General features: G+C 43.4%; 1 protein-coding gene across 4 annotated transcripts in view; it reads right to left on the bottom strand.

Annotated features, from left to right (window-relative positions):
• The window catches only part of LOC146205421 (uncharacterized), a 124,385-nt gene that overhangs the window by 81,286 nt on the left and 17,898 nt on the right, over nt 1-25,201 (bottom strand). For all 4 annotated transcript variants that reach the window (XR_014704176.1, XM_084590079.1, XM_084590082.1 and 1 more), the window contains 7 exons: nt 23,395-23,691; nt 19,192-19,328; nt 18,986-19,113; nt 15,074-15,278; nt 7,259-7,403; nt 5,370-5,453; nt 3,626-3,853 (listed from right to left, as the gene is read on the bottom strand). Coding sequence is in view for 3 of the 4 variants with exons in the window: in XM_084590079.1 (XP_084446205.1) it covers nt 3,626-3,853; nt 5,370-5,453; nt 7,259-7,403; nt 15,074-15,278; nt 18,986-19,113; nt 19,192-19,328; nt 23,395-23,691 (1,224 nt within the window). In the remaining variant the exon portion in view is untranslated. The remainder of the gene's footprint in view (nt 1-3,625; nt 3,854-5,369; nt 5,454-7,258; nt 7,404-15,073; nt 15,279-18,985; nt 19,114-19,191; nt 19,329-23,394; nt 23,692-25,201) is intronic.

Here is a 25,201-nt window from a genome sequence, read left to right as displayed (position 1 = left end):
ATCTGGGACAAGGACGAGCCTGAAGTCCCGATGAGTTCGGAGGAGGACGATGACAAGGAGTGATGTTTTGGACACGGGACGAGCCTGAAATCCCGACGAGTTTAGCGGAGGAGGACGAGGAGTTTTTTGACAATAAAGGCAGGTACCACGCAAATAATTTTTTTCCCTGTCTTTTTTCTCATGTAATCACCGCACCCCCTGATTTTCACCCCAATCTCGGAAACAAAAGTGCGGCCATTACACGCGTGTATACGGTATTTACCGAATATGCGTGCTCGGCGTTTTCCCTTTCCGTTTCTCGTCATGCGCAAAATAAGCTTGTGAACACAAACTGTAGTGAAAATTAACGGCGGCGCAACACACAGACAAGAAAGGGACACCACATCCGCACACTACCAACAATTTCTTGAACGGAAAGGTGGCATATACGTACAGCTCAGGCATGAGACTCATCGCCTGATAATCGCTGCGAACCCAACACGTGGAAGCCAGGCGGCCATTAGGATACCAGATAAGATATTTCTAACCCCAGCAGATAAACTAACAGAAACGAAAAAAATTTCGAAATGGAAGGCAGGCCATCTCTTAGCAAAAGCAGTGTGGACCATTCGTAGCAACAGCAGAGTAAGACATGAGAAGCAAATCAGTCCGGACCCTAAAAAAACGAAAGAAAAAAAAAAAAAACTAGCAAAAAAATCGTAGCAAAAGCAGAGTCAAAAAGGTGAAGCAAAAGCAGTCAGAAACCTAAAAAACCCTAAACCGACAACAAAAGATGAACGTAGCAAAAGCAGAGTCAAACAAAAGAAGCAAAAGCAGTCAGAAACCTAAACCAACACCAACAAAAGACGATCGTAGTAAAAGCAGAGTCAAACAAAAAAGAAGCAAAAGCATGCAGACAAAAACTTAAACCAACAACAACAAAAAAAGACTATCGATCATAGCAAGTCAAACAAAAGAAGCAAAAGCAGTCAGAAACCTAAACCAACAAGAACACTCCTAGCTCAAGCAGCGTCAAACAAAAGAAGCAAAAGCAGTCAGAAAGCCTAAAAAAAAAAGAAAAACATCGTAGCAAAAGTAATATAGTCAAATAGGGAAGCAAAAGCAGTCAGAAACCTAAACACAACAACAAAAACGATCGTAGCAAAACCACAGTCAAACAAAAGAAGCAAACAGTACACCTAACCACATATAACGTCACGTTATGTACTGTACGACTTTAAAACCCTGAATTTTTTAGTGGTCTTCTGTTGTTTGGTTAGGTGTGCTGTTAATTAATTTCTTCATTTGACTCTGCCTTTGATACGATTGTTTTTGTTGTCTTTAGGTTTCTGACTGCCTTTGCTTCCCTTTTTTTCTGACTACTTCGGCTTCATTTGTTTGACTCTGCTTGAGCTACGAGTGTTCATGTTAGTTTAGGTTTCTGACTGCTTTTGCTTCTTTTGTTTGTTCGACAATGACTCTAAGATCGTCTTTTTTTATTGGTTTTTCGTTGTTGTTGGTTTAGGTTTCTGACTGTTTTTGCTTCTTTTGTTTGACTCTGCTTTTGCTACGTTCATCTTTCATTCTTGGTTTAGGTCTTTTTAGGTTTCTGACTGCTTTTGCTTCACCTTTTTGACTCTGCTTTTGCTACAATTGTTTTCTCGGGGTTTTTTTTTTTGTTTTTTAGGGTCTGGACTAATTTACTTCTCATGTCTTACTCTGCTGTTGCTACGAATGGTCCACACTGCTTTTGCTAAAAGTTGGCCTGCCTTCCGTTTAATTTTTTTTTTTTCGTTTCTATTAGTTTATCTGCTTGGGTTAGAAGTATCTATCTGGTATCCTGATGTTGCCGCCTGGCTTCCACATGTTGGGTTCGCAGCGGTTATTTGGTGATAAGTGTCATGCTTGAGCTGCACGTATAAATATGCCACTTTCCCGTTCAATAAATTGTTGGTCCTTCTGCCTAAAATGCAGGCTACACACTGTGCTCCTGTCGCTTGGAATCCAAGGCTGTTTCTCTGACACTGAAAAACAAGTAGTGCCATAACAGAAATGTACTTTCCGGACATCACTGAAGGCAACGGAAACTCGACTTTTACAGCATCAGCTGATGATCGCAATCCTTTCCTTCAAAATTGATTTCGCTATCGCAACGGACGCCGTCGCCCGGAATGCTCGAGTAAGGCGATCTTATAAGCATATTTAAAAGCTGGTGCAGCTTCATAGCTTAAGTTTGGCTTGCCGCGAGATGTTCTTGAGCCACTGATTTCGTACCTCTGTTACAGGGAACTCGTGAAAGGAGGTCCCTGTCAATGTTCGCCGGCTCGACTTGCAGAGCGGCACGCAACAGTAGACCATGGTGCGTAATGATGCCGCAAACGCGTAGGCATCCGCTGCCACCCACAGGCACAAGGCAAGTCAAAACTGCCTCCGGTTAAGTTATTTACTGCCTCCTTAAAATGAACTCGCCGGCACCGAGCTTTGCGGCCGCTCCAGCCCGTATATCGACGGCCCACATGTGTTCAATCTTCGCGCTCCGTAGCCGGTCGCCGGCTCGTCGTGGGGGTGAGTTACAGCGCCACTCTCAACAGTGACGTTTTAGAGAACTAAAGAAAACAGCCCAAGCAAAAGCAAACCTCCGGCGCTGGGGAGGCGGCGCACGCGCAGGTCGCCCATTATACAGTAGGTCGTGTTCCCGACAGTGTGCTCACAATAAAGCACTGATGGGAATACGAGAAACGGTTACTCGAGCACTGCTCTCATCTAAAAATCAGGAAATCATTGCCCATTTTTTCCCGAAATAAATTTGCCCAAATGCAAGTGATTCTTCTCAGCATTTTTTCGAGGCCATTTGATAATTCGAACTCGTTTTTCCGGTCCCATGAAGTTCGAAGTAAAGAGGTTTTACTGTACAGTAACTGTGTGACGTCGTGACATAGTCATATGAAGGCTATCCTTTGTTACAGATCATTACAAGGAACAAAAAAGCCCAAAAGCTTTTTTATTTTCCTCTTTTCTGCCCCTTTTCAAGACTTGCCAAGGAGCAGCGCTGGACGTGCAGGCATGCAGCATATACGCCTCATGAATGTCACCAAGTGAAGCAAAAAATGTTGTAGTGCAAATAAGTATTCTCAGTGAGCTTGCCGCACTTAAATTACATATGGATGAAAACATTTTTTTTTTTTTTTTCATTTTTGCCATCTCCTAATTACACCTCACATTATATGCCAGTCTTTAATATGCACAGGTTTTTTTAGTATGCTATACCTTTTTTTTTTTAAGAACCTGTTATTTCTGTCATGCAATTTGCTTTTCCTCCTAGTGCTCATTATAGCCCTCGAGAGATTTCCCTTGAGAAGAGCACCACAAGATTTGTTGTATAACCTAACGGCCTTTGTATGACCCCATGATCTGAAAGTACCTAAAATAAATAATTATAAAAAATATCTAGCTGACACAGAACACCAAAGACAAAGACAAAAATAACAATAACTGCATAAAAAAAAATTGCACAGCATGCTCGAAAAACAAAGGTGATTAGTACTTCTGATGTTTGCATCATACATAGGTATGTACACAACACAGAAACAAGCAATTCATACTAAGCACATGAAAGGATTGAAGAATTGGAAAAGAAATGACTTGCCATTCTATAGATGTGCATCTTGATCTGCCCTGTTGCAGTGTCAGCAACAGACATCACCATGGCTGATTCTGTTGTGGAAGCCACTTTTTCCACTGCTGCATTGGAAGGCGGCACAAGGCTGTTCTCCTTTGCGCTAGGTAGCACTGCTTCCTCAGGAGGTGGCGGAGGTTTCTTTGCCCCATCATTATTTATTGAAGGACTGTGAGTAAGCCCACTGTTGACAAGCACCTGGCAAAGACAATGAAAACAGAATAAAGAAAATTTCCCCTAGCACCATGCAGCAGCAACCTCTTTGGAGGCTGCGTGAACATCACTATATGTGAACCACATAAACCGGCCACTTGAATGAAGTAACAGTGAGATGAAAACAAGATTTATTCAATTTAACAATCTTACCAGATAAATAACATATGAAAAATACAAAATAAAAACTAGGAGGATGCTTAAAGGTCGCCTTAAGAGTGGATACAATAGCGCCTTTAAATTCCTCAAATTTTCAACATTGAGAGACTGGCGTAGAGTTTGACAAAGTGTTTAACGTCTTTATTTAGCTTAGCTTTAGGGGAAAGGAAGGTGCAATATCTGCCTCACTTCTTGCTGGACGTACTATACACCTACAATGAATGGCACACAGTTTATGGAAAACCAGTTTCCTCCCCCTTCGCCGCGACCGACCACCACCACCCCAACGAGCTCCATGGCAGCGCCGGCTGGGAGAGGAGGCAAATACCTCCCCTTGGGGGAAGGAGACCAGCGATGGGTGCGCCACCAAGACGTCTACGCGGGTTCCTGCGAGAAGACGACAGAGAAATTCTGGATCCAGCCGGCAACGAGAGCGGTCGTCTCCCGCCGCCTCTCCCGGCAAATTCCGGGGGATAGTGGGCACGGAGTACGTTGCGCAGACGGGAGGACTCGTCGTGCGCGACCGCCCATCTTCTGGTTCCCAACGGCGAAGCGACCGGTAAATACCACACGCTCTCGCCGCCTCCCGCGGCAAACGCCGTGGTATGGCTTCGTCCGAAGAATGCGGCACGCACGGGAGATCCTGGCTGCCATTATCACGGCGCGTTCAAATGTCCGCCGCCGAAATCGCACCCCCATTCCCCAGCCGGTGAGTCAAAAGTCCTTCTTACGTAGTCTTGCACTTCCAAGGAAAACCTTGTTGATGTATAGCTAGCCGCCATGCTCTGTATTATTTGCAAGTGCAATAAATAGCATTCAAGTAGTAACGATGTGTCGTCCCCGTCCTTTGTACCCTTTGTTCCCTCCGCATGCAGCCAGCGAGGACGTTGCACCTGCGGAGTAGGAGCGGGGTGGAAGACCGTCCCCCTCATATCCCCACAAGTTAGAGGTACATATGTCGGTTAGAATCCCTATCACAAAGCAGCTTCTAACTTGACTAGAAGATGAATGATAAGTGGGATGTGGAATGGTACGACACCACCCTAAGTGCTGTACAATGAATGGCTGCGTGAAAAATTTTTATCCAAAATCACGTACATGTTTTTTTCAACACATTTTTCTCAATTATGTGCAATTATGCACAATATTACACATTTATGCCTAATGTTTTTATTTCTAAAGTCTGCTATCAAATAGTGCATTCATTTTACTTCACTTTGATGTACTGCATGTTAATGTACTGAAGTTAAAATTTACAGTCAGAAGTAATAAAACAAACCTGCAAAAAATTTCCATTTTTCTGCATGAAGGAAACATTAGACTTTAAGGGAAAAAAAAGTACCTGCTGTAAAAGGTCTGCATTGCTTCGATTCAACAGGTCTTGCTCATCCAAGCCTTCGCAGCGGTTGTCCACCACGACAGAAGCCTGCAAGGTATCAAGAACAATTCACACGGAGACAATAAAATAAATTTTGATTATGATTATATGTTGCAGCATAAATTGTATAAGATGCTACTTGGCCAATCAACCAAGCCACAGAGTTTTCATTACAACAGACAATGAAAAAGAAAATTTGTAGTGACACCATTCATGCATTCATGAACTATCCACATATAATATTAGAGGTGTGTAATTATTGAAAATTTTCAGTACGAGTCAAATACACTTGTTATTAGGTTCATACCTGATTCAAGATAATATGTGCAGGCCTTATCGGGGCCGGCATCAACAAATGCACTAGACACTCTCTCTCTTTCTCTCTTTGGCTCTCCCCTCAAATTATCTTTCACTCTGTGAAAAAGAAAGCTATAGAGCAGCACACGAATTTTGCATTGGAAATGCCATAATCATCCTCATAAATTTTTATGCAAGCCAATGGTGACAGGGGCGGGTAGCCTGCATTTAATGCTTCAGCATTCCAGAAGGAGAGAGGGGGAGAGGGAATTTTGCACAATGTAATAAATGAGAAGTGTTTGCCTTTTCTCGATGTCGCAAAGCATAGAAATTCAGAAATATAAGATTGCAAAACTTTTCGCAAATATCTCCTCTTGGGCTTTGAGAGCATTATGACAAGTATATACACAAGAATCTAACGATCTAACTTTACCAGTGCGCCACACATAGGCGGCCTCGCTAACCCTAAATGTACACAAGCAGCAGCAAGCATAAAATGGGACGTTTTCACTTGGCGCGATCGGCGCACCATTTTAGTTTTTTAATGCCAAGTCATTACTAGCCTCAACAGATGCAATTCCATCTGTGGCTGTTGTTGGTGGCCCCAATGGTTCAAAAAGATGAGCCATCACGTCATCATCGGGCATAGCACAGCACAGCTTGGTAACATGAGGCATGCGGCTGAGCGCAATGCAAGAGGATCAGGTGGCATGACATTTGGGCAAAGCCATGGCAACGACCTCTCAACTAGCTTCCTCCTGACAAGCAGCGTCCTCTGCCACCATCCATTGGCTTTCATTGCAAACAGTGCCACATATGCCTATAGTGAATGCACGGGCACTCGTCATACTAGCCAGTGTATTCTAGGCACTATAGTTCAACACCAAACACCCCGAGAAGCCGCCCTTTGGCCGACATTGAAGGTGAAGTCAGTGAAGTAAAACTTTTCATCTACCGGATGCATGCTACCACCGACATGACCCAACCACAATGCCACCACCAGTCAAAACCAGCACGGTTTTTTTTAATGAGGAAGTACCATAATGCCCCGTAAGAAAAGGACATGTTTTTTCTTGCCATACCGTCTCTTTCTGATGAGACATTTTAAATCTGAATGCATATTTGAAATTAGCATTCTATTCTGAACTTGCATGCTAAGTTTCAACAAGATATGTTGAAAAAAAAAAAAGAAGTATTCAAATCCTCACCCCCCTTAACATGCTCTGACAATGCACAGCCCATAATCACTTTCGGGCTTGCCTTCAGTAAAACACAGCCAGGACCAAACAAAACGTCCTCGGGCTCAGCAGTCGAGTGCCCTAACCACTGAGCTACTGTGGCAAGATAGTAGAATTAGCAAAAGACACTCTTTCCTCCGTATAGCAAAAGGCACCCTTTAAGACATTCATAGAAGCCAATATAAATTGGCTTCTACAAATGTCTGAAAGGGTGCCTTGTAATTTTACTCTCTCGCCAATGCAAGAGAGAATGGGCCTCCTCAGAGAGTCAAGTGCTGGCAGAAGTGTTAGACAAAAAAACAGAAAACATGCGCCCACCTGCTGGTGCAAGCTTTTGGACAGTGACTCCAGAGCTTCCTTCCTCGAGAGGGTGGTCAACAGGTTCATTCGACCTGAATGCACCCGGCTCATATGTGCATTGAGGCTGCCCAAGCGACGAAAAGTACACGTGCACTCTTGACACCTGCATAGCACATCAAACGGAATATGCACCACATTCAAAGAGAATGAGTACGCCAAACAGAATATGCACACACATTCAAAGAGAATGAGTTTAACACCAGAGGTAGCTAATTACTAACTCATCTGTATGTAAAGAAAAAGTTTTGAATAAAAATAGATGTATTATGAAAGACCTTAGGAATGCGGTCTTTGTCGCATATGATTTAGTCTGCTAAGGTTGAGTTAGCTAAGCTCAGCCACGCAAGACTGAAGTGCAAGGAGGGATCCACTGTTGCCTATTCTGGCAGTTAGATTCAGAGCAGTCATGTAAATTATGCAAGGATGAAAGCATACCCGCGCAGAATTTACAAAATGTATTAGTGAAATAATGCCGAGTTTGAAATTATGGACAATGCTCCCATCATTGTCCCAGCTCAATGGCTGCTACAAACCCCTGAGTGCATATGCATGTAACATAGTGCTGACACAAACCATATTGCTAAGAAACAAACAAAAACCTTCCAATTTCTAGCTCTTCAGAAGAAGCACAGAACCACAAAAGACACAAAACTATAAGGCTCAAAGTCAAACCATGATCAACTTAATAAAATAAGAGAGGATATTCTAAAACATCCAAATGTTTCTAAATTGCGTACGTTTACCTGTGACAGTAGCTAATGCTTTTAAGTACTTTTTCAGAGGCACCAACAAGAAGACTCATACTCAGAACCCCTCCTAAGTCTTCAATAATCTCACTAATATGCCCACTAAGTTATAGTTAATGCTTTGAGACGCTACGGAGACAATTGGGTACAAAGCAAACTCGCAGCTTTTTTTTTTTTTTTTTTTTAGAGAGAGAGAGAGAGAGCGCTGCACTTAGCAGTAATATTATACTTTGTTTAAAGTGAATTTCACATCCTTGTAATAGCAAATATGGTTGTTCGTTATATGCACATGCAGTAAATAACACTCTGCAAAACAGTGAGTGTGGTAGCATGTTGGCCGCCATTTTGTGCAAACTAATTTTGCAACTAGTAAGGCGAGCAATTTTAGGCCCAACTGACATATTCAAAATCAAATTATTCCACAATCATACAGGCAATTACATTAAAATTACAACATTTCGATGTTGCCATTTCTATCAGTGACACTTCACTTAAAATTTCGAATAACCCTGAAAGAAATAGACCTTTCCAGTAATTCCGCCGTGCCACCAAGCGGCCGCGCAAAGCCCCCTGGAAAAGCGGAGCGCTGCCGCACTCACATCTCTCTGACTCTGCCGGTTCACAGGCGAACTTTTCTCTGTCATCTCGGCGTCCTCGCTGCGCTGCTGCTTCCCGCTGTTTTCTTTTAACTACACTGTACTCACCGTTCATTTGCATCGTGTTGTACAATTAGGGGTTGCATTCTAAATCCACGGGTCATCAGCCAACACAAGAGAGTCCGGTGTTCGCCCACTGCAGCTCCCCATGGCAGCGCGTGCATGCACAGTGTGGAAACAACTCTTCTCCTTTCCGCTATCTCCGCGCCGACGCACGCATCTGGACCCCAGCGGCACCCCATGAGCACCCCAGCGGTGACGGGAGCAGCTCATTGCCATGGTTACGGCGCATCCACTGTAGCGGCGTGTGCCACGCACGGCGAGTTCACTGTAACCTTGGCTTTACATGGCGTAGTGAAGCTTTCGTTTCAAAAGTCATGAAAAAATTGTATAGAGACTAGCTGTTAACCATCAACGCAATCTGGGGCTTGCTGCATTTTGCAAGGAAGCACCAACAGTGCACGCAGAAAGCAGCAGCACAGCATGCCAACACGTTTGCCAGCAGCCGACGCGGGTGGCGATCGCTCCGTTCTCCCATCATGCTTTGTGCAGATCCGCCAGGGGATGGCGCGACGCTGCGATTTGTGGAAAGGTCTATTAATCACAGATATTTTTTTGTGAAGAAGTAAGAAAATGTCTATTTTTAAAGCTTGAATATAGAATTAGGCAGAAAAATATTTCAATGGAAACAAAAATGAATCTAAAATGAATAATCTAAAACAAATGTTTAACGGCACTACAGTGAAAGCTCGTCAATTCGAACATCAATCATTCGAATTTTCGGATAATTCGAACAACACTACTTTGTCCAGCCAAGATCAATAGAGATCTCCAAGCGTGGGTCGCAACTCCACTACGAATAATTCGGCTTGGCCCACAGCGTGTGGCAGAAAAAAAACACCTTTACGAAACACCGTCATAGAGGCTGCGCACGGCTAAAGCGGGGACAGAAGAGGAACCAGGTAAAGCCATGACAGAGTGGGAAAGTCTAAATGGCACCATATAACCGGCACAGCGGCCGGTGGCGCTGGGGAAGGCAGTCGCGGTGGCGGCTGCTCTCTGTTCTGCGTAACCTCTGAAACTTGAAACTAAGTGTTAATTTGAGCCTTGTTAATTCGGAAATACAGGTAAGTACTGCCGGCGCGATCCCAGCCAACGCCCATGAAGGCTATGTGACTTCGGACGGGCGCTACGGTTTACGCTGGTTACAGGGCAAACCTTTTTCTCTTTTTTTGTGAGTGTCGTCCATCCTTCCATCCATCAGTTGTCAACGGAAGCATGCGGTCAACCATGATCATTTAGCATTGTTTTCTTCAAAAGGCACTTGCTGCTATCAAGCGTTCCAATGATTGAGTGGCAGTAGACAGCGCCCGCCCCAATCATCCATGGCCTGATAAAGCGAACATACTGAAAACGAGGTTTGCACAACAGGACAAGCGCTGGCACTCTGCCAAGTTTGCTCCCCCCATGCTAGCTAACATCAAAAGGTAAACACACCCTGATGTTATCACTGCGCAGCATCTTGGCGCACTGCCAAAAAATGCGTTGTGGGCAGTAGCGGCAGGAAACGGAGAGAAGTGCTAATGACTGACGCCTTTTTTTTTTTTCTTCTAATTCTTAGGCGAAAATTGTTTGGTTTAGTTTGGTTTGTGGGGTTTAACATCCCAAAGCGACCCAGGCTATGAGAGACGAGGGTCGGGGTAGAGCTTGCGTTGCGGTCTAAGCAAGCAGCATTGTAATATTCGCTGATGGTGGCGCGAATAGACAGTCTCGACCTGCCCTCCAAGGAAATTGGCCAGGGGATGAACGGTGCCCAGTTAAGAGTTTCACGGGCGAACTGGTTCGCCAGCTCATTGCCGTCAATCCCCGAGTGTCCAGGGATCCATCGGAGGAAGACGAGGCAGGGCTGCAGCGCAATAAGTGCGGCCTTGAGCTCTGTGGACAGATGAGGTGTGAGTGTTTTAGATTGAATGGCACGAATAAGGGCTCCAGAAATTTCGACCACCTGGGGTTCTTTAACGCATGCCGACATCGCACAGCACATGGGAACTTTGCTTTTCACCTCCATCGAAAAGGTGATTCGATCCCGCATCCTTGGGCATAGCAGCTGAGTGGCCTAATTACTGCACCACCACGGCCGGTGCAAAAATCATGAGTGGGTGAGTTCGTTATGCAAGTGGGTTTGTTATGCGAGTAAGGTGCGTTTTCCATAATGCAAACGATTCTTGTCAGTTTTTTCGAGGCCATTCAATAATTCGAACATCAAATAATTAGAACTTTTTTCATGGTCTTGTGAAGTTCAAATTGGCAAGCTTTTACTTTTACTGTAATGCATGAAGCAATTACTGAAAACGGCAACTACACGTGACCTCTAGCTTGAGTGTTAGAAGAAAAACACCAATAGCAAATTTCACCTCAACAAGAAGTCTCTGCTGGGTTCTTACAAACTACCCAAACTTACTCATGATTTATTACAGCAAGTGGACGACTACCATCATATTGATAGTATTTCTTTTAGATTTTTCAAAGGTATTTGATCGAGTCTCCCATAATCATTTATTGTTAAAATTGTCTAGCATTGGAGTAACAAGCATTTGTTATGCTGTACAGAGCACCGATTGAAAGGTCTTGTTCAGTTCACATGCATTAACTACAACTTTTCTCTTTCAGGCGTAACATCCAGAGTTCCTTAAGGGTGCCGGGCTGTCTCCTTTATTGTTTTTAATTTACATCAACAACCTGTCTTCTAACATCAAGTCTTAACTGAGATTTTCTGCAGATATCTGCGTCATTTTCCCCACCATAATAAATCAAGATTACATATGTGCCTTGCAACAAGACTTAAACAATATCACACTTTGGTGTGAAACTTGGTTTACGCCATTAAACCTAGCGAAATGTAAAGCCACAACATTTTCCCGCCTTCACAACCAGATTTCCACTTTATACTTCCTCAACTCAACTCTGGTTACCTACGTGACTTTATACAGATACCTTGGCATGCCAATGACATCTTCGTTATCATGGGTAACTCATATCAAAAGCATCTGTTCAGAAGCATCACAGACCCTGGGCTGCATGTGGTGAAACCTGAACAACTCATGCCAAGACATTACAAAACTAGCCTATCTTACGTTTGCCAGACCAAAGCTTGAATATGCGTCGGCAATCTTGAATTCATCGCAAGTATACTTCGCCACTAACATTGACAACGGCAATCTTGAATTCATTGCAAGTATACTTCGCCACTAACATTGAAGCCATTCAAAATCGCGCTGCACGCTTTATCACCTTGACCTATTCTAAGCAATCCAGCGTCACTCTTTGAAGAGAAATCTTGTACCGCCCTTCCTCAAGTCCCACCATTTTATACCTCGTCTGTGCCACCTTCACACTTTTTACTATCATCCAAGGTCCAGATACAAACTTCAAAAAACACTTCAAGGAGATCTTCCCATTTACATCACAGCCAGATTTTATCACACATTCCTGCCTGCACAGTAACAGTGAATAGCTCAGTCTTTCCTCACGCAACAGCCTTATGAAATTCCCTGCCTGAAAACACCAGTCACTTGCACACAAAGAACAACATTCCATGAACAGCTAAAGAATCGCTTTGCGTGACTCATTATGCTCCCCAATAAAACTTGACCTCTTGCCTTCTTATCGGCTTTGTATCATCCTGTAATGTAATTTTTGTATTTGTTACTTTCGCTGCTCTTTCATTATGTTTTGCTGCTTGTGTTTCTTTTTTTCTTTCAGCATTTTCAAAGAACTTTAAACATTCTTATGTAATGGACTTGAGCCCTTAAGGAGAAAATAAATTAAATGAAATGAAATGGTGTCTGCATTGCTAGTCCACTTCTATGAATGAGTAAATTTCGGCGCCTTTGCATTATACTACAGTCGAACCCGGATATATCGAACTCGAAGGGGATCGCGAAATAGTTCGATATATCGATAATTCGATATACAGAAATCGGCTTGTGACGACACTTACGATGCAAAAAAACGATACCGCATTTGTCACATAACCAACCCACTCGCATAATATACCCACCCTCTGCTTCTGCCCCCGAGAATTTGAAAAAAAAAAAAGCGTTAAGGCCAGCTCGCTCACATGCGAGCGATCTCAGCGACGATGCGGCAGCGACAGAGCGAAAATTTTAAACTTGGAACTGCGTCTCTCTCGCCGCTCGAGCCACCGCGGCAGCTCAAAACAAGGTTTCCGTGTCGCCGCGGCAGAAATCAGAAATCACGAGTGTTTTCGCTTGCATGTCAATGACACGCGTCACTCCGTTTCGGTCCTCTCATCCACTGCTCATTTCTTGGCAGCGTGCCAAGATAACGCGCAGTGATAACGTTAGGGCGCGTTTATCTTTTGATAGCTACTGCGGTGACGGGGAGCAACTTGGCAGAGTGCCTGTGATGGCTTGATTGCACAAGCCTGGTTCGATTTATCACGCCACGCTTGGAGCGGGCATCATGATCGCAGCAGCTGACCGTGTGCTTTCGTCGATTCATACATGCAAGGATAAACGACTCCCGCAAAAAAAAAAAAAAAAAATAATAATAATAATAATAATAATAAAAAATAAAAAGAAAAAACCCTGCCGTTTCTTAACGTCCGCAGCCGCCAAATCTTACGCTACACCGCGCATACAGCACACCGATAAAAATGAATGACTCTCGCAAAAAAAAAAAAAAAAAAAAAAGAAAAAGAAAGAAAGAGAGAGAGCCACGTCATCCGCCGCCCGCAGGGGGTTCGCAACACACGCTAAAGCGTCCGACGTCTGTCTGAAAATGGGCTGAGCTGGCTTGGCGCATGCGTAGCGCGTGCTGAAGGAGAGAGATAGCTCAGCAAAAGAATGGGCACACCCCCGCATATGGCTTGCAAACGTCATGTGCTGGCACGCGGGAAACGATAACTGCAGATGCGCGCGCCTTTGGGGAATAGGCGCGGCGCTGCCCAGAGCAGCCGTCGCCGAACTGTCCCCTCATTCTTTCTGCGCGTGGCTTGCGAACATCACGCGGCAAACGGCCAAAGGTGATGCGATCGTCTTTGGGGAAGGCCCATTTTCCAGTGCGTGGTGCAGAGTTCGATATATCGAACGACCGGTAAAATTGAGTTCGATATATGAAGCGGCTTTCCTATACTTTTACATAGGATTTTCAAGGGGATATTCCGCGAGTTCGATATAACCAAAATTCGATGTATCCGGGTTCGATATAACCGGGTTCGACTGTATACCATTTGTTTGTTGAGCCTTCAGCCTTTTCGGGGCTTACATAAACTGTCTTGGTACCATTCATTAATGAATAGTGATGTGAGGTAAGCATGGATTAAGGAAAATAAAAGAATGGGAGAAAAAACAACTTACTGACCCTTGACCTGTCTTAACACAGCAGAACCACTATACACAAAGGATAACTGAGAAATGGATCACTATGCAGAGCTGGAAAGGAAAAAAGGCATGAATGACAGGCCAAATGCTGTCAAACAGGAAAGTGACCGCCAGTTACCATAGCCATATATTGCAAGATTAAGTGACAGTAGTTTGCAATGCTGAATATGTACAGTTTGCATCGACGTCATAAGGGCTGCCATGTCTAGGACCAAATGCTCAGTGCAATCCACTTATCGCCATTCACGCCGGCCTACTCCAAGCTCAAAGGTGACACCTATGATGCTGCATGCAAACCTACTGTAGTAGGACACAACTTGAACAGCAGTTGCTAACTGTGCACCCATGGTAAGCATTACTCTGCTGAACAGTAAACAAAATCAGTTCTTTAAATTTGGCTATATCATCAAGGTCCACTTTACCTGTTAATAGCAAAGATGCACTGAAATGCTTCCGCTAGTAAGGGGTGGTTCGGATAGTAGTTTGCATGCAGTCATGATCAGCATGCATCGCAGATGTGGTGTGCACCTAATATTTTTCTCCTCTTTCTTTCACTGACCAACCTACTTCCCTTCTTGCCAACAGAAGCGGGAGTGGTCCTGTTGAGAGGCCTCCTCACTGAGTGGTACACAGCAAACCATTAGGTAGCATTGCAATTACCGGATACAGTACCTGAAGAGCATAGGCCAAGCAGCTACGGCTGTAATGAGGGGGAAATGAGTAGGCATCTTTTGCTCCACAAGCTGCTTCCTCTGGTTTGCTTGTTTCTGGGAACCTTGCAAGCAACCTTCAGCAATTCTTGAATGAATCTTGAATTCACCATTTGATGAAATTCTACTGTCGCCACAGCCTTACAAAATAAGCTGTAATTAATGAGGTTACGGCTTGGTTACCCCCCTTCCCCCCCCACACATACACACACACACACACAAAACATGGCAGAAACGTTTTCTTGATTGTGCCCACCTGAATACGATTGAATTCTGGTCATTGGATGGTGCAGAGTGGACCCTCTGGATATGTGCACGCAGGTTACCCCTCTGAGAGAAAGCTGCAGAGCAGAACTCGCAGCGGTGTGGCCGCAATCCACTGTGTTTGCTCAGGTGAATCTGCAGGGAACCTTTCTGGTTGAAAGTCTTGTGGCAGATACTGCACCCAAAGGGCCGCTCCCCTGTGACAAAAAGCATTCATTGCTCACACAGTTTCTCCTGCATTACCGCTGTGTCAACCGCTAAGGTCAAGTCAAGCATCGCAAACCTCTAGCTGTGCCTACATGTGTCTGCATCAGGCACTAATAAACTTGGCAGATCATTAAAACGTACCCAAGTAAATAATAAATTCTTCTTTTAGAGGACTATCTAGGCCGTCAAAGAAAAAAGATTGATCTTTTTTTATCGTTCCGAGTTGCTGATTGCATTTCATCTTTTTTTTTTAACTCCGTTTACTGTTCAACAAAACTTCTGTTAAGGTACTGAATAAGAAATTTTACATAAAAAAAAAAAAAAGAACACGTAGCTAAAACAGAACTACACTGTACACCCAAGGGCAGTGCTTTGTATGATGAAATGATAACACCACAAACATTATTGCTACAACGCACTCTTCAGCACTCCCTAAATGGATGAAATAGACATTGAAAACAATTAGACAGTTCGTGAAATGCCTGCAGCGAGCAAAATCCAATTCCAGTAACACCAAAACATTGCGTGAATAATTTGGTACAAATCAACACAACACACCAGTAGCAATTACGAAGAATCAGCTGCCAAAGTTTTGCTAAAATACATGAACCCAAACAATTCCAAGAAGTACCCCTACATTAGAAAATCCAACACTTCCTGCGGGAATGTTGACTATGCTTAATGTCAATTCTCCAAGTTGTGCGGAGGCAAACGCAAGAAAGGTTATAGAAAGGTGTGCCCAAATAGAAGCAAATCAACAAACAAAACATCCAAAACACATGCAAAAAATACATACAAAAAACTAATAAAAAAGTCACATGACAGATAAGGACATGAAGGAGTGTACAATATGTACTTTTTCCTTAGATAGGCTTCAGTGATACAGAAGGGTGATTGACAAAATTGCAGGGTTCGGTCAAATAAACCTCAGTTGAAAGATGGCACCTGTCCCATTCTTTTCATGTTCCATCCATGTCTTTGTCCCTTTTGGACTGTCTTCAAAATCAAGCATGGCTATGAACCAACTAGCCCAAACCAAAGTACTTCTAGTGCTTTTTCCATTGCTGCTAATAATAAAACCAGCCCAGACTGCCACTGTTAACCAGTTCAAATAGTGCACATTCAAAATTATTAGAAAAGGACCGAATATAATTTCACGTTTTCGAATAGCTTTCAGATAATAGGCACCAAGTTTGAGTAGAGCCCGGTGTAGTTTTCTTCAACAGTTGCTTCAAAAATAGGGATCACTCCAATGCATGCTACTGTGATCGGACTTCATGGTCAGTGCTGCAATGCAGTCTAATTTTGTGCCAGTGTTCATGACGCTCGTACGTGTGGCCGCCAAGACTGGTCAACGCGGCAGGGTTAAGAGACGCGTTCCGCAGACCCTATGTTCATGCCTGATTGCCTGATATCAAATACTGGGCTTCATAACACTTGTCCCTCTAAGTTGAAATGTGGCACTAGTTTAAACCGTCATCACCAGTAGCAAAAAGTAATTTTCCAATGCTTATAATACTACGGTCATAATTACTTTGTGTTTCGTCTTTCAGTGTCTCGTTTTTTAACAGCTACACATTGAACTCTGCGAGCTATCGCATCACCATCGATGCTTCACTGTTTTGAATAAACATTCATTTTTCATGAATATTTGCGTCAACAGTGAGAAACTACACAAATATAAGCAGCTAAAATAACACAAAATTATACAAGAACCACCCAATCCTTACATAGTATCACTTCTCTAGGCCTGGCTGAATCATTCCATTGTGAGAACTGCCTTTTTTTTTTTTTTTTTCATGTCTATTGGCACGAGTTCTCAGATCATCCAGGCTGAGACAGGGGCATTTTGCACCAGTTCATGACACAATAATTGAACAATTACAGAAGGGTAGAGTGACAGTGACAGGCACACATTCTGGCATGCTAATGCAGACTTGTTAGTAAATTTGTGGCATGGCCTGTGAGCCACCACTGGCTAATGGTCATTCTTTCAGGTTTTCAGAGACAAGATATCGACATGTCCTCATGAAAAACCTTTCAAGATAAGCTACCGAGCTTAAAATGATGCAACATGAAAAGCCTTTGGCATAACCACTACTACGGGTGATGATTAGATAAATGCTACAATTAATGAATTAACATACCAATATTAACTGGAAAAAATTGTGATTTAACAGAGAATTTCTGATTAAGCATTTACCTAAATACCTGACATCCTAATGTTACAAGCATCATATCCATAACTGAAAGTAAAAGCGCAGTGTACACATAGGGTGAAAAAAAAAAGAGAAGTGGGCTTCTAAACAGGCTGAGGAGGATGGGGTTTGTCCAAAATTCTTCCTTGCTTCCCAAAAGAAATGAACTGAAATGTGCTGCCATGTACTGTGACTGTCTGCACCTCCTTCCCTCCTTATTAAGACACCTGTGCAAGCCTATTACACCAAAATCTTGGTTTCGCAAGCAATGTAAAATATTATAATATGTAATATAATAATGATGATCATTAACCTAGCACAGCAATAAAAGCTTATTTAATGTGAGTAGTAGGGCTTGCACTGACAAGAAAACCACTGGCATAAAGCAGTTAGTACCTGTGAGTGCAAGCTGGAATGAAACAAGTAGTGTACATTAAAACAACTCCACCAGTGGCAAATGTAAAAGCTCCTCGGCTGGTGTGTATGGCCAACAGAGACAACAAAATGGCTCTGCATGAATTTTTCACAAGTGCTATGCACTGAGCTCAAAACAGCTGTCATGGACTCAGAGCAGCACCAGTTTACCTCCTGTAAATAACCCACATTGACATCAACAGCTCTGTGTGAATGGCCAGCCAGCCACCGCTGCCACCGTGAAAAACGGTTTAGCATAGACTCCCTGCTTGTGTTACGCATGGGTTAAGAACACCACCAGCATACTTCCTGTAAATAAATCACATCAGCACCCTCTCTGCACAGCAGCCTATGAAACTTCCAAGAGCAGCCATGATTATTCACAACGCAAATGATGCATGAATTGTGCATAGGACAAATGATGCCGCACATCTGCTTCTTTCAGGTAACAAAGGAGTGCATGCACTCTGTTGTGACTGCCAATTTCCAAAATTGCAGGGCCAAGCCATTCTGTATGCATGTCACCCAGTACATACTTGCTTTCTTTTCTTCTGCTGTAAGCAATGTCATTGTCAAGTTTCTGTTTTGACACAAAATGCCCTCGGGCATGTGGCCTTTTTTTTTTTACTGTGTTAGTTCATAAAAACAGAATAAGTTGGAAACATGCAAAGCACAATGAGAAATAAGGTGGGAAGCGATTTACCACCCTGCAGAGAAAAGTTCTCTTGCTTTCATTCTTGCTGTGCAATTTTAGGTTATTACTAAAAGATTAAATCACAAGACACACCTGCCAGTGGTCATCACAAAGCAGAGTGTACAACAAGTCTGGATACAGAAAATGCAATAAGGTTAAATGAATGCATTACAAAAATCTACTTTTAATCAGCACGCACGATGTTTCTTTTCACCCTGTCTTGTGTGCTCATTTTTGTCTTGTCTTCATTCTTTGTGTACCGTTTTGTCATGCACCATGTTTCTGATGACCTACTAACAAGACATGCTTTCCATGTTCCCAAACTAACTAAGGGCATAGGTTAATCATCTGCACTACTAGCATCACTCCAAATGACATATCAAGGACATACCTGTGTGGATCCTTATATGTCGTAACAGCTGACTGGGCTTCTGAAACTGCTTTTTACACGTTGTACATTTATGCGAGAATGATGAACGGTCAATGTTTCTTTTATACGTGCGATGCGAGAGAGATGCCCTGAAAATAAAAGAAAAAATACATTAACTTTGGAATCTCTTTCAGTTGTGGAAGCTAGGTTAATGTAAATGTGCTCACTTGATTTTGTAGTGCATTTTCATGTGCTCCTTGAGAAGCGGCTGCTTGGAGAACTTCTGGGGACACTGGCGGCAAAAGTAGTACTTCACTCTTGTAAGCTCATCCTTGTGCTCTTGAGCGTGACGGTCAAGGCGTGCCTGCATGTTTCATGAGGAGGCTGTTGGAATACTCTTAAGAACTTTCAGCAAACGATGCTACGCAGAGATAAGAAGAGAGTGAACTAAAAAAAATAGAGAAAAAAGATCAAAGTAGCAAGGTCACTTTATGTAAATGGGAAATCATGACAGTGTTTATTTTACATTTTGGAAAAACAATACAGAATTAATAGAACCTACAAAGCTGAAGAATAATGTACAAAGTTGTGAACAGACACTGTAGACCCTTGTTCAGTAAGGTCACTCAAACAGTAAACATTTTTTACTATATCAGGGTCTTCACAATATCAGTTGTTGGGGATGACATGGCCCTGAAGATGCTACCTGGTTTTTGAATGACTACTTATTAAACACATCTTGAAAAAAAGCTCTAAAATACCTTCCGTCCCTCTCTCATCGTCTCTTTGCCAATATTTTTTTTTTTCAGCTATAAGATTTTTTTGTTTACTTGTTGTGGAAGTACCTCTATAGCATGAATGCGACGTGGCTACAAATACAACCTCCCTGCATAAACATGGCATCATCTTCTGCTGTTTCTGTCATTTGAGGGCAACGGATGAGAAATATGTGCGACAATCAAGCACGGCATAACCGTACACGCTGGCTCCTCCACTTCTTGCTATGGCTGCCATGTGACTGCACAGTACTGCGAATGCTTGGCCATTTCTTCCCTTCCTCATTTCTCAGTGCACTTTTACTCTTCCTTAATTTATAAACAGACCGTGTCGCCTACTTTCCACGTTCGTAGCTACTATACTTTTTTTTTTTTCCTACTCACTGCATGCTTTTCCTCACAGCTCTAAGGCCTACGTAAAGTTGGTTTCTACTCAGAACTTATTAGCCTAGTCGTAAACCCACTTAAAAAAAAAATGAACTGTTATTTTTTTACAAAAGAAAATAGTAGCCTTGTGATCCTAGGTAGGGGCATATGCAGCGATGCCATTTTTTGCGAAGCCCGTTGCAACAGTGAGTCGCACTTTATTATAACCAGTTTTTATCAAAAATGTCTTTACTATAAAGGAAGAAAAATCTGCAGTTGTCTATGGAAGACAAACTGGGACTACAGTTTTACTTTGATATATCTGAATTTTTACTATTCAGAGTTTATTTAGCAATGCTCTATTGTGGTATTTGCTTACTGTGAGAAAAGTACTGAGCTTCATAGTTGGTTGACGTAATCTTTATTTTAAGCCTGCTAGATTGAATAAACAGTGAAATATTTGACCACCACCAATCCCGCTTTGAGTTACTGACCAATTTGCTCTCACTCTAACGTATGATCTGCTGGCCATCCTGGTTAGCTCAGTTGGTGGAGCGACTGCCACGGAAAGGTGGTGGTGCCAGGTTCGATACTGTGGAAAACCAGTTTCCTCCCCCCTTCGCCGCGACCGACCACCACCACCCGAACGAGCTTCATGGCAGCGCCGGCTGGGAGAGGAGGTAAATACCTCCCCTTGGGGGAAGGAGACCAGCGAGGGGTGCGCCGCCAAGAGGCCTACGCGGGTTCCCGCGAGAAGACGAGAGAGATTCTGGATCCAGCCGGCAGCGAGAGCGGTCGTCTCCCGCCGCCTCTCCCGGCAAATGCCGGGGGATAGCGGGCACGGAGTACGCTGCGCACACGGGAGGACCCGTTGTGCACGACCGCCCATCTTCTGGTTCCCAACGGCGAAGCGACCGGTAAATACCGCACGCTCTCGCCGCCTCCCGCGGCAAACGCCGTGGTACGGCTTTGTCCGAAGAATGCGGCGCGCACGGGAGATCCCGGCCGCCATATTCACGGCGCGTGCAAATGTCCGCCGCCGAAGTCGCACCCCCATTCCCCAGCCGGTGAGTCAAAAGTCCTTCTTACGTAGCCTTGCCCTTCCAAGGAAAACCTTGTTGATGTATAGCTAGCCGGCATGCTCTGTATTATTTGCAAGTGCAATAAATAGCATTCGAGTATTACCGATGTGTCGCCCCCGTCCTTTGTCCCTTTGTTCCCCTCCGCGGGTCGCTAGCGAGGACGCTGCACCTGCGGAGTAGGAGCGGGGCGGAAGACCGTCCCCCTCATACCCCCACAATACCCCCAGACCAGGACGAATTTTCTTTAACCACGAAGTTACTGAGCGCTCTCCTTTATAGCTGCATGGCTGCACTTGGGTGGATATTAATCAGTAATTACTCCCTTATTGATATAAAACAAATTTATTTTATTAGCTGGAGTTTTCATCAAAAATTTGTAAAATAGATTAAAGATTCAGCTTTTCATGAGTTATATAGATAACCTAAGTAAGCATGAAAACATTACATACAAAGAACTATTTCTCACCATACTATGCTATGCTGTAGCTATTTAACATTTAATGATACGCACAAGTAAGTGCCATGTCTACAGCTATGATGTGACTTTATCCTGCTCTTTCTTGGCCATACAGTTAAGCTTCTGGGATGCTCATGTATTCAGCAAATGATGAAATTCCCTGCAGGTCATGCGGATAACCACTGTTATGTGCTCGCTTTTTTTCTATTCATCACAAGCTAAACTTTCTCTTTGCCTGCATTCCTTTTCCAGAAACACAGTGCAATGACAAAGACAAACAAGATGCATTTCGACCTCTTTCAGGATTGCATGTATACTGTATCAAGCATCTTGATGGTGCTCGCCTTGAGTTTTTGGTTTTGATGCCACTGTCGACTCCTTGCAAGTCCTCGAGCTCAAGCACACAGCCAATATGAGGGCGCATTCCGCTATTGCCTTGTGGGAGGGAGGCAGGCATAGAAGGAAATTGTGGCCGGGTATGCAAGGTTCTCTTCTCCCCAAGCCTCTTTTTTCTACTTTTTTTTATTTTTTGTGTGAGTGAGAACAGTGCCACAAATGAAATCAAAGTAGGCCCACCCCATGCGTTGTTCCTTTTCCACAGCAAGTGCAAGAGTGTTTTGGTAATCCACCAGCAGACAGAGTACAAAGCGACCCAACATCACTGGCTCTGCCTTGGTTGCAGAGAGCGCAGGCTTCATAGGCCAAAAACAGGAATGCAGGTTTCCCTTCCTAGCTTTTGGTAGCAGCCTGCTGCATTTCTACAAGTACAACTCCTCAGTGTGCACCCCTTCCTTATAGCGTGCTTCCTTAATAATCTGAGTTACTGGCACTTTGTTTTTTTTCCTTTTTTACAAAGGTGTTTACAAATAAGATGCTAACAAATCAATGTGGGCATGGTGCTGTAGCCTTCCCTTTGTGCTGGTTAAGTCGTGGAGTGCGGTATCTACCTCGATACTGGAACGAAAGCATATTCAGGGCGAGGAGGACAACAGTTTTAAGAATTTTCTTCCATCTGCTCTGTCGTCTATTCTCGCCGGCTAGCGTACACAGGCAAGCTGCTGCTACTCACAGACAAGGCGGAGTGATGTCAGGTCAATGCAGCACTCCACCATGCACGGAATCACCAATTTCATCCACTGTGTGGTCGGGCCATACTCCACAGCATAAGAGGCTCATAGCAGCGCAATGCAGGTTGTGCTGTATGAAGTCTGTTTTGGCGTCTTTGTACAGTAGGAAGTAAGTTTGTGAAGTGTGACGCACAAGACCGGCTTCACAAATGACAGAGAGTGCCAAAAGCACTGCTCTTTCCACTGGCACTCCTGTCATCTGCTCTTTCACAGGGATGCACTGCACACTGTCTTTCGTCACAGATTCTGAGCAAGAAAATAACTGCAACCTGCTCTGGCTGGCTGCAACGACACTCATGCCAGCCTAGCCCGTACCACCTTAGATAATGTGGTAAATGCAGGATTTGTGCACCACTTTTGTGCACAAGATCTGGTGCATGTTTTATGTTTTAGCATTGAGCCCACAGCACAATTTTTCCTCACGTTCACTTCCAGCGAGCAATAAAATTTCATTAGGTTGAAAGCATAGCAAAATTTGCTTTGTCATATTGAATCTGACCCTCTATAGATATGAAATTATAAAAAAAGCTACAATAATATTTTGTAACATTTCCGACTGTGTTGCAAAATGGAAAAACAAATGGAAACAAATGGAAGAACAAGAACCAGCAAAATAACTTGCCTGTGTACTGAACTCGTCCCCGCACTCAGCACATATCAGGTTTTCTTCCTTTTGGTGCAGCATCAGGTGGGCCTTAAGGCTTGCTAGGCGGGCAAATGACCTGCCACACTCTGGGCAGGCCGGTTGGCCTGAACCCGGGTGTGTGGCCATGTGGAGCCGCAGGTTCAACTCCTGGTTGAAGGATGCCTCACACCGTGAGCACTTGAATGGTTTGTCCTCAGCATGAGCCCGCTCATGCCGCTGCACCTGGCTCCACTTAGGGAACTCTGCACTGCAAATGCTGCACTTGAATGGACCCTGCAATAGGAGGGGTCAGCACCCCAATTCATAGCTCATAAAATATCTCAATACTTTGTATAACTGCTGCTGAAAATAACTAAGAGTTCCTGTCTTTCAACCATTGCATAGATAAGCCTATCACACCATATGCAAGCACACTACAATAACCATGACCAGCTAGTGCAAATGTTCTGATATGACTGGCTTCAATATTTATGTCTGTAGCTTCCTTTGGTAAATGCAATGAAATGGCACACATAATAGGTGTAAATACCAATATGTGCAATGCAAGCATCATATCTCTGAAAAAGAGAACATTTACATCAACAAGAAATATACCTAAAATAATGATATACTGAGGAGAAACCATTATTAGGCACTGGGAGTTCAGGTACTGTAGAAGAACAGTACTAACAAAACCATCAGCAGTGCAAATATTTAGCTACTTAGTTAAAAAACAAGAGCAAAAAAAAATGTTCATTCAGTATAAAGCTTTTATAAAAGCATTTCAGCAAAAGCTGAAGTTTGTCTCTGTATAAATCCAAGGCCTTTCTTTGCTAGTAAGTGGCCAGGTAGCCCCCATTACTTCAAGCTCTATGCTCAGGGCACCTCTCATCCAAAGTACAAGCACAACCCTACAGCTTCAGCCAATTAACACACTGTCCAAAATAAATGCATGGGCTCAAAGTATTTGCTCTAAACTTGACCTCCATAAAATCAAAGCTGTCCTATTTTACCTCCTTCACAGACATGTTCATTTTTCCGCAAATTATATTAGCGTCAACAATGAAATGATAGAGAGCTTTAAATCACTGGGCATATACCCCTCTGAATCGCGTGGGATGAACAAGTGAAGTACATGGTTCATAAGTTGTCTACGACTATTGGCATCATACGCTGCCACTGTTATTATCTTCCCAACTCAGTTAACATACTTTTATATAATTAACTATTTTTGTCCTCATTAAGCTATATATGCCTAGTATGGTCCACCACAACAGCAGCAAGCATTTCAAAGCTTTCAGTATTGCAGAAACGAGTCCTGCGCCTGGCCTGCCTGTAAAGTTCTGTATCCCTCTCACAATGAGATCCTTGTAAAAAGTGCAACATTGTGCCTATTACGTCGCTGTACATTTACAAACTAGGTTGCCTATATAAACTACTATCATTTATATGCAATAATGCTCTAACATAGCAGAATTGTAGAAAAATTCCACCATTAACAGCGCAGATCATTCGGAGCCCTGAAGCATCACCAAATGCCAAATGAACTACGAAAAACAGATGTTACAATAGTCATTATCGACAGTTTTAAATCAGACCTTCACGGAGACAAATAATGACATATCCACAACCATCGAAGCAATTGTGTGTCATTTTTGTAGGAAAATGTACTTCTCACTTGGTCTGTATTCTTTTTTTGTTTGCTCTCTGAAATTATGTAGCTTAGCCTACATTTGAGTCCGTATAAATACCGCCTTCGTTGCATGCTGTTGCGCACAGAGCAGCACAAGGAGGTCAGGGCTTC

This window comes from Amblyomma maculatum, chromosome 1 (genome assembly GCF_055883805.1).
Source record: "Amblyomma maculatum isolate TAMU_Amacu chromosome 1, ASM5588380v1, whole genome shotgun sequence".
Lineage (NCBI taxonomy): Eukaryota > Metazoa > Arthropoda > Arachnida > Ixodida > Ixodidae > Amblyomma > Amblyomma maculatum.
This window is presented reverse-complemented; position numbering and strand designations above follow the sequence as displayed.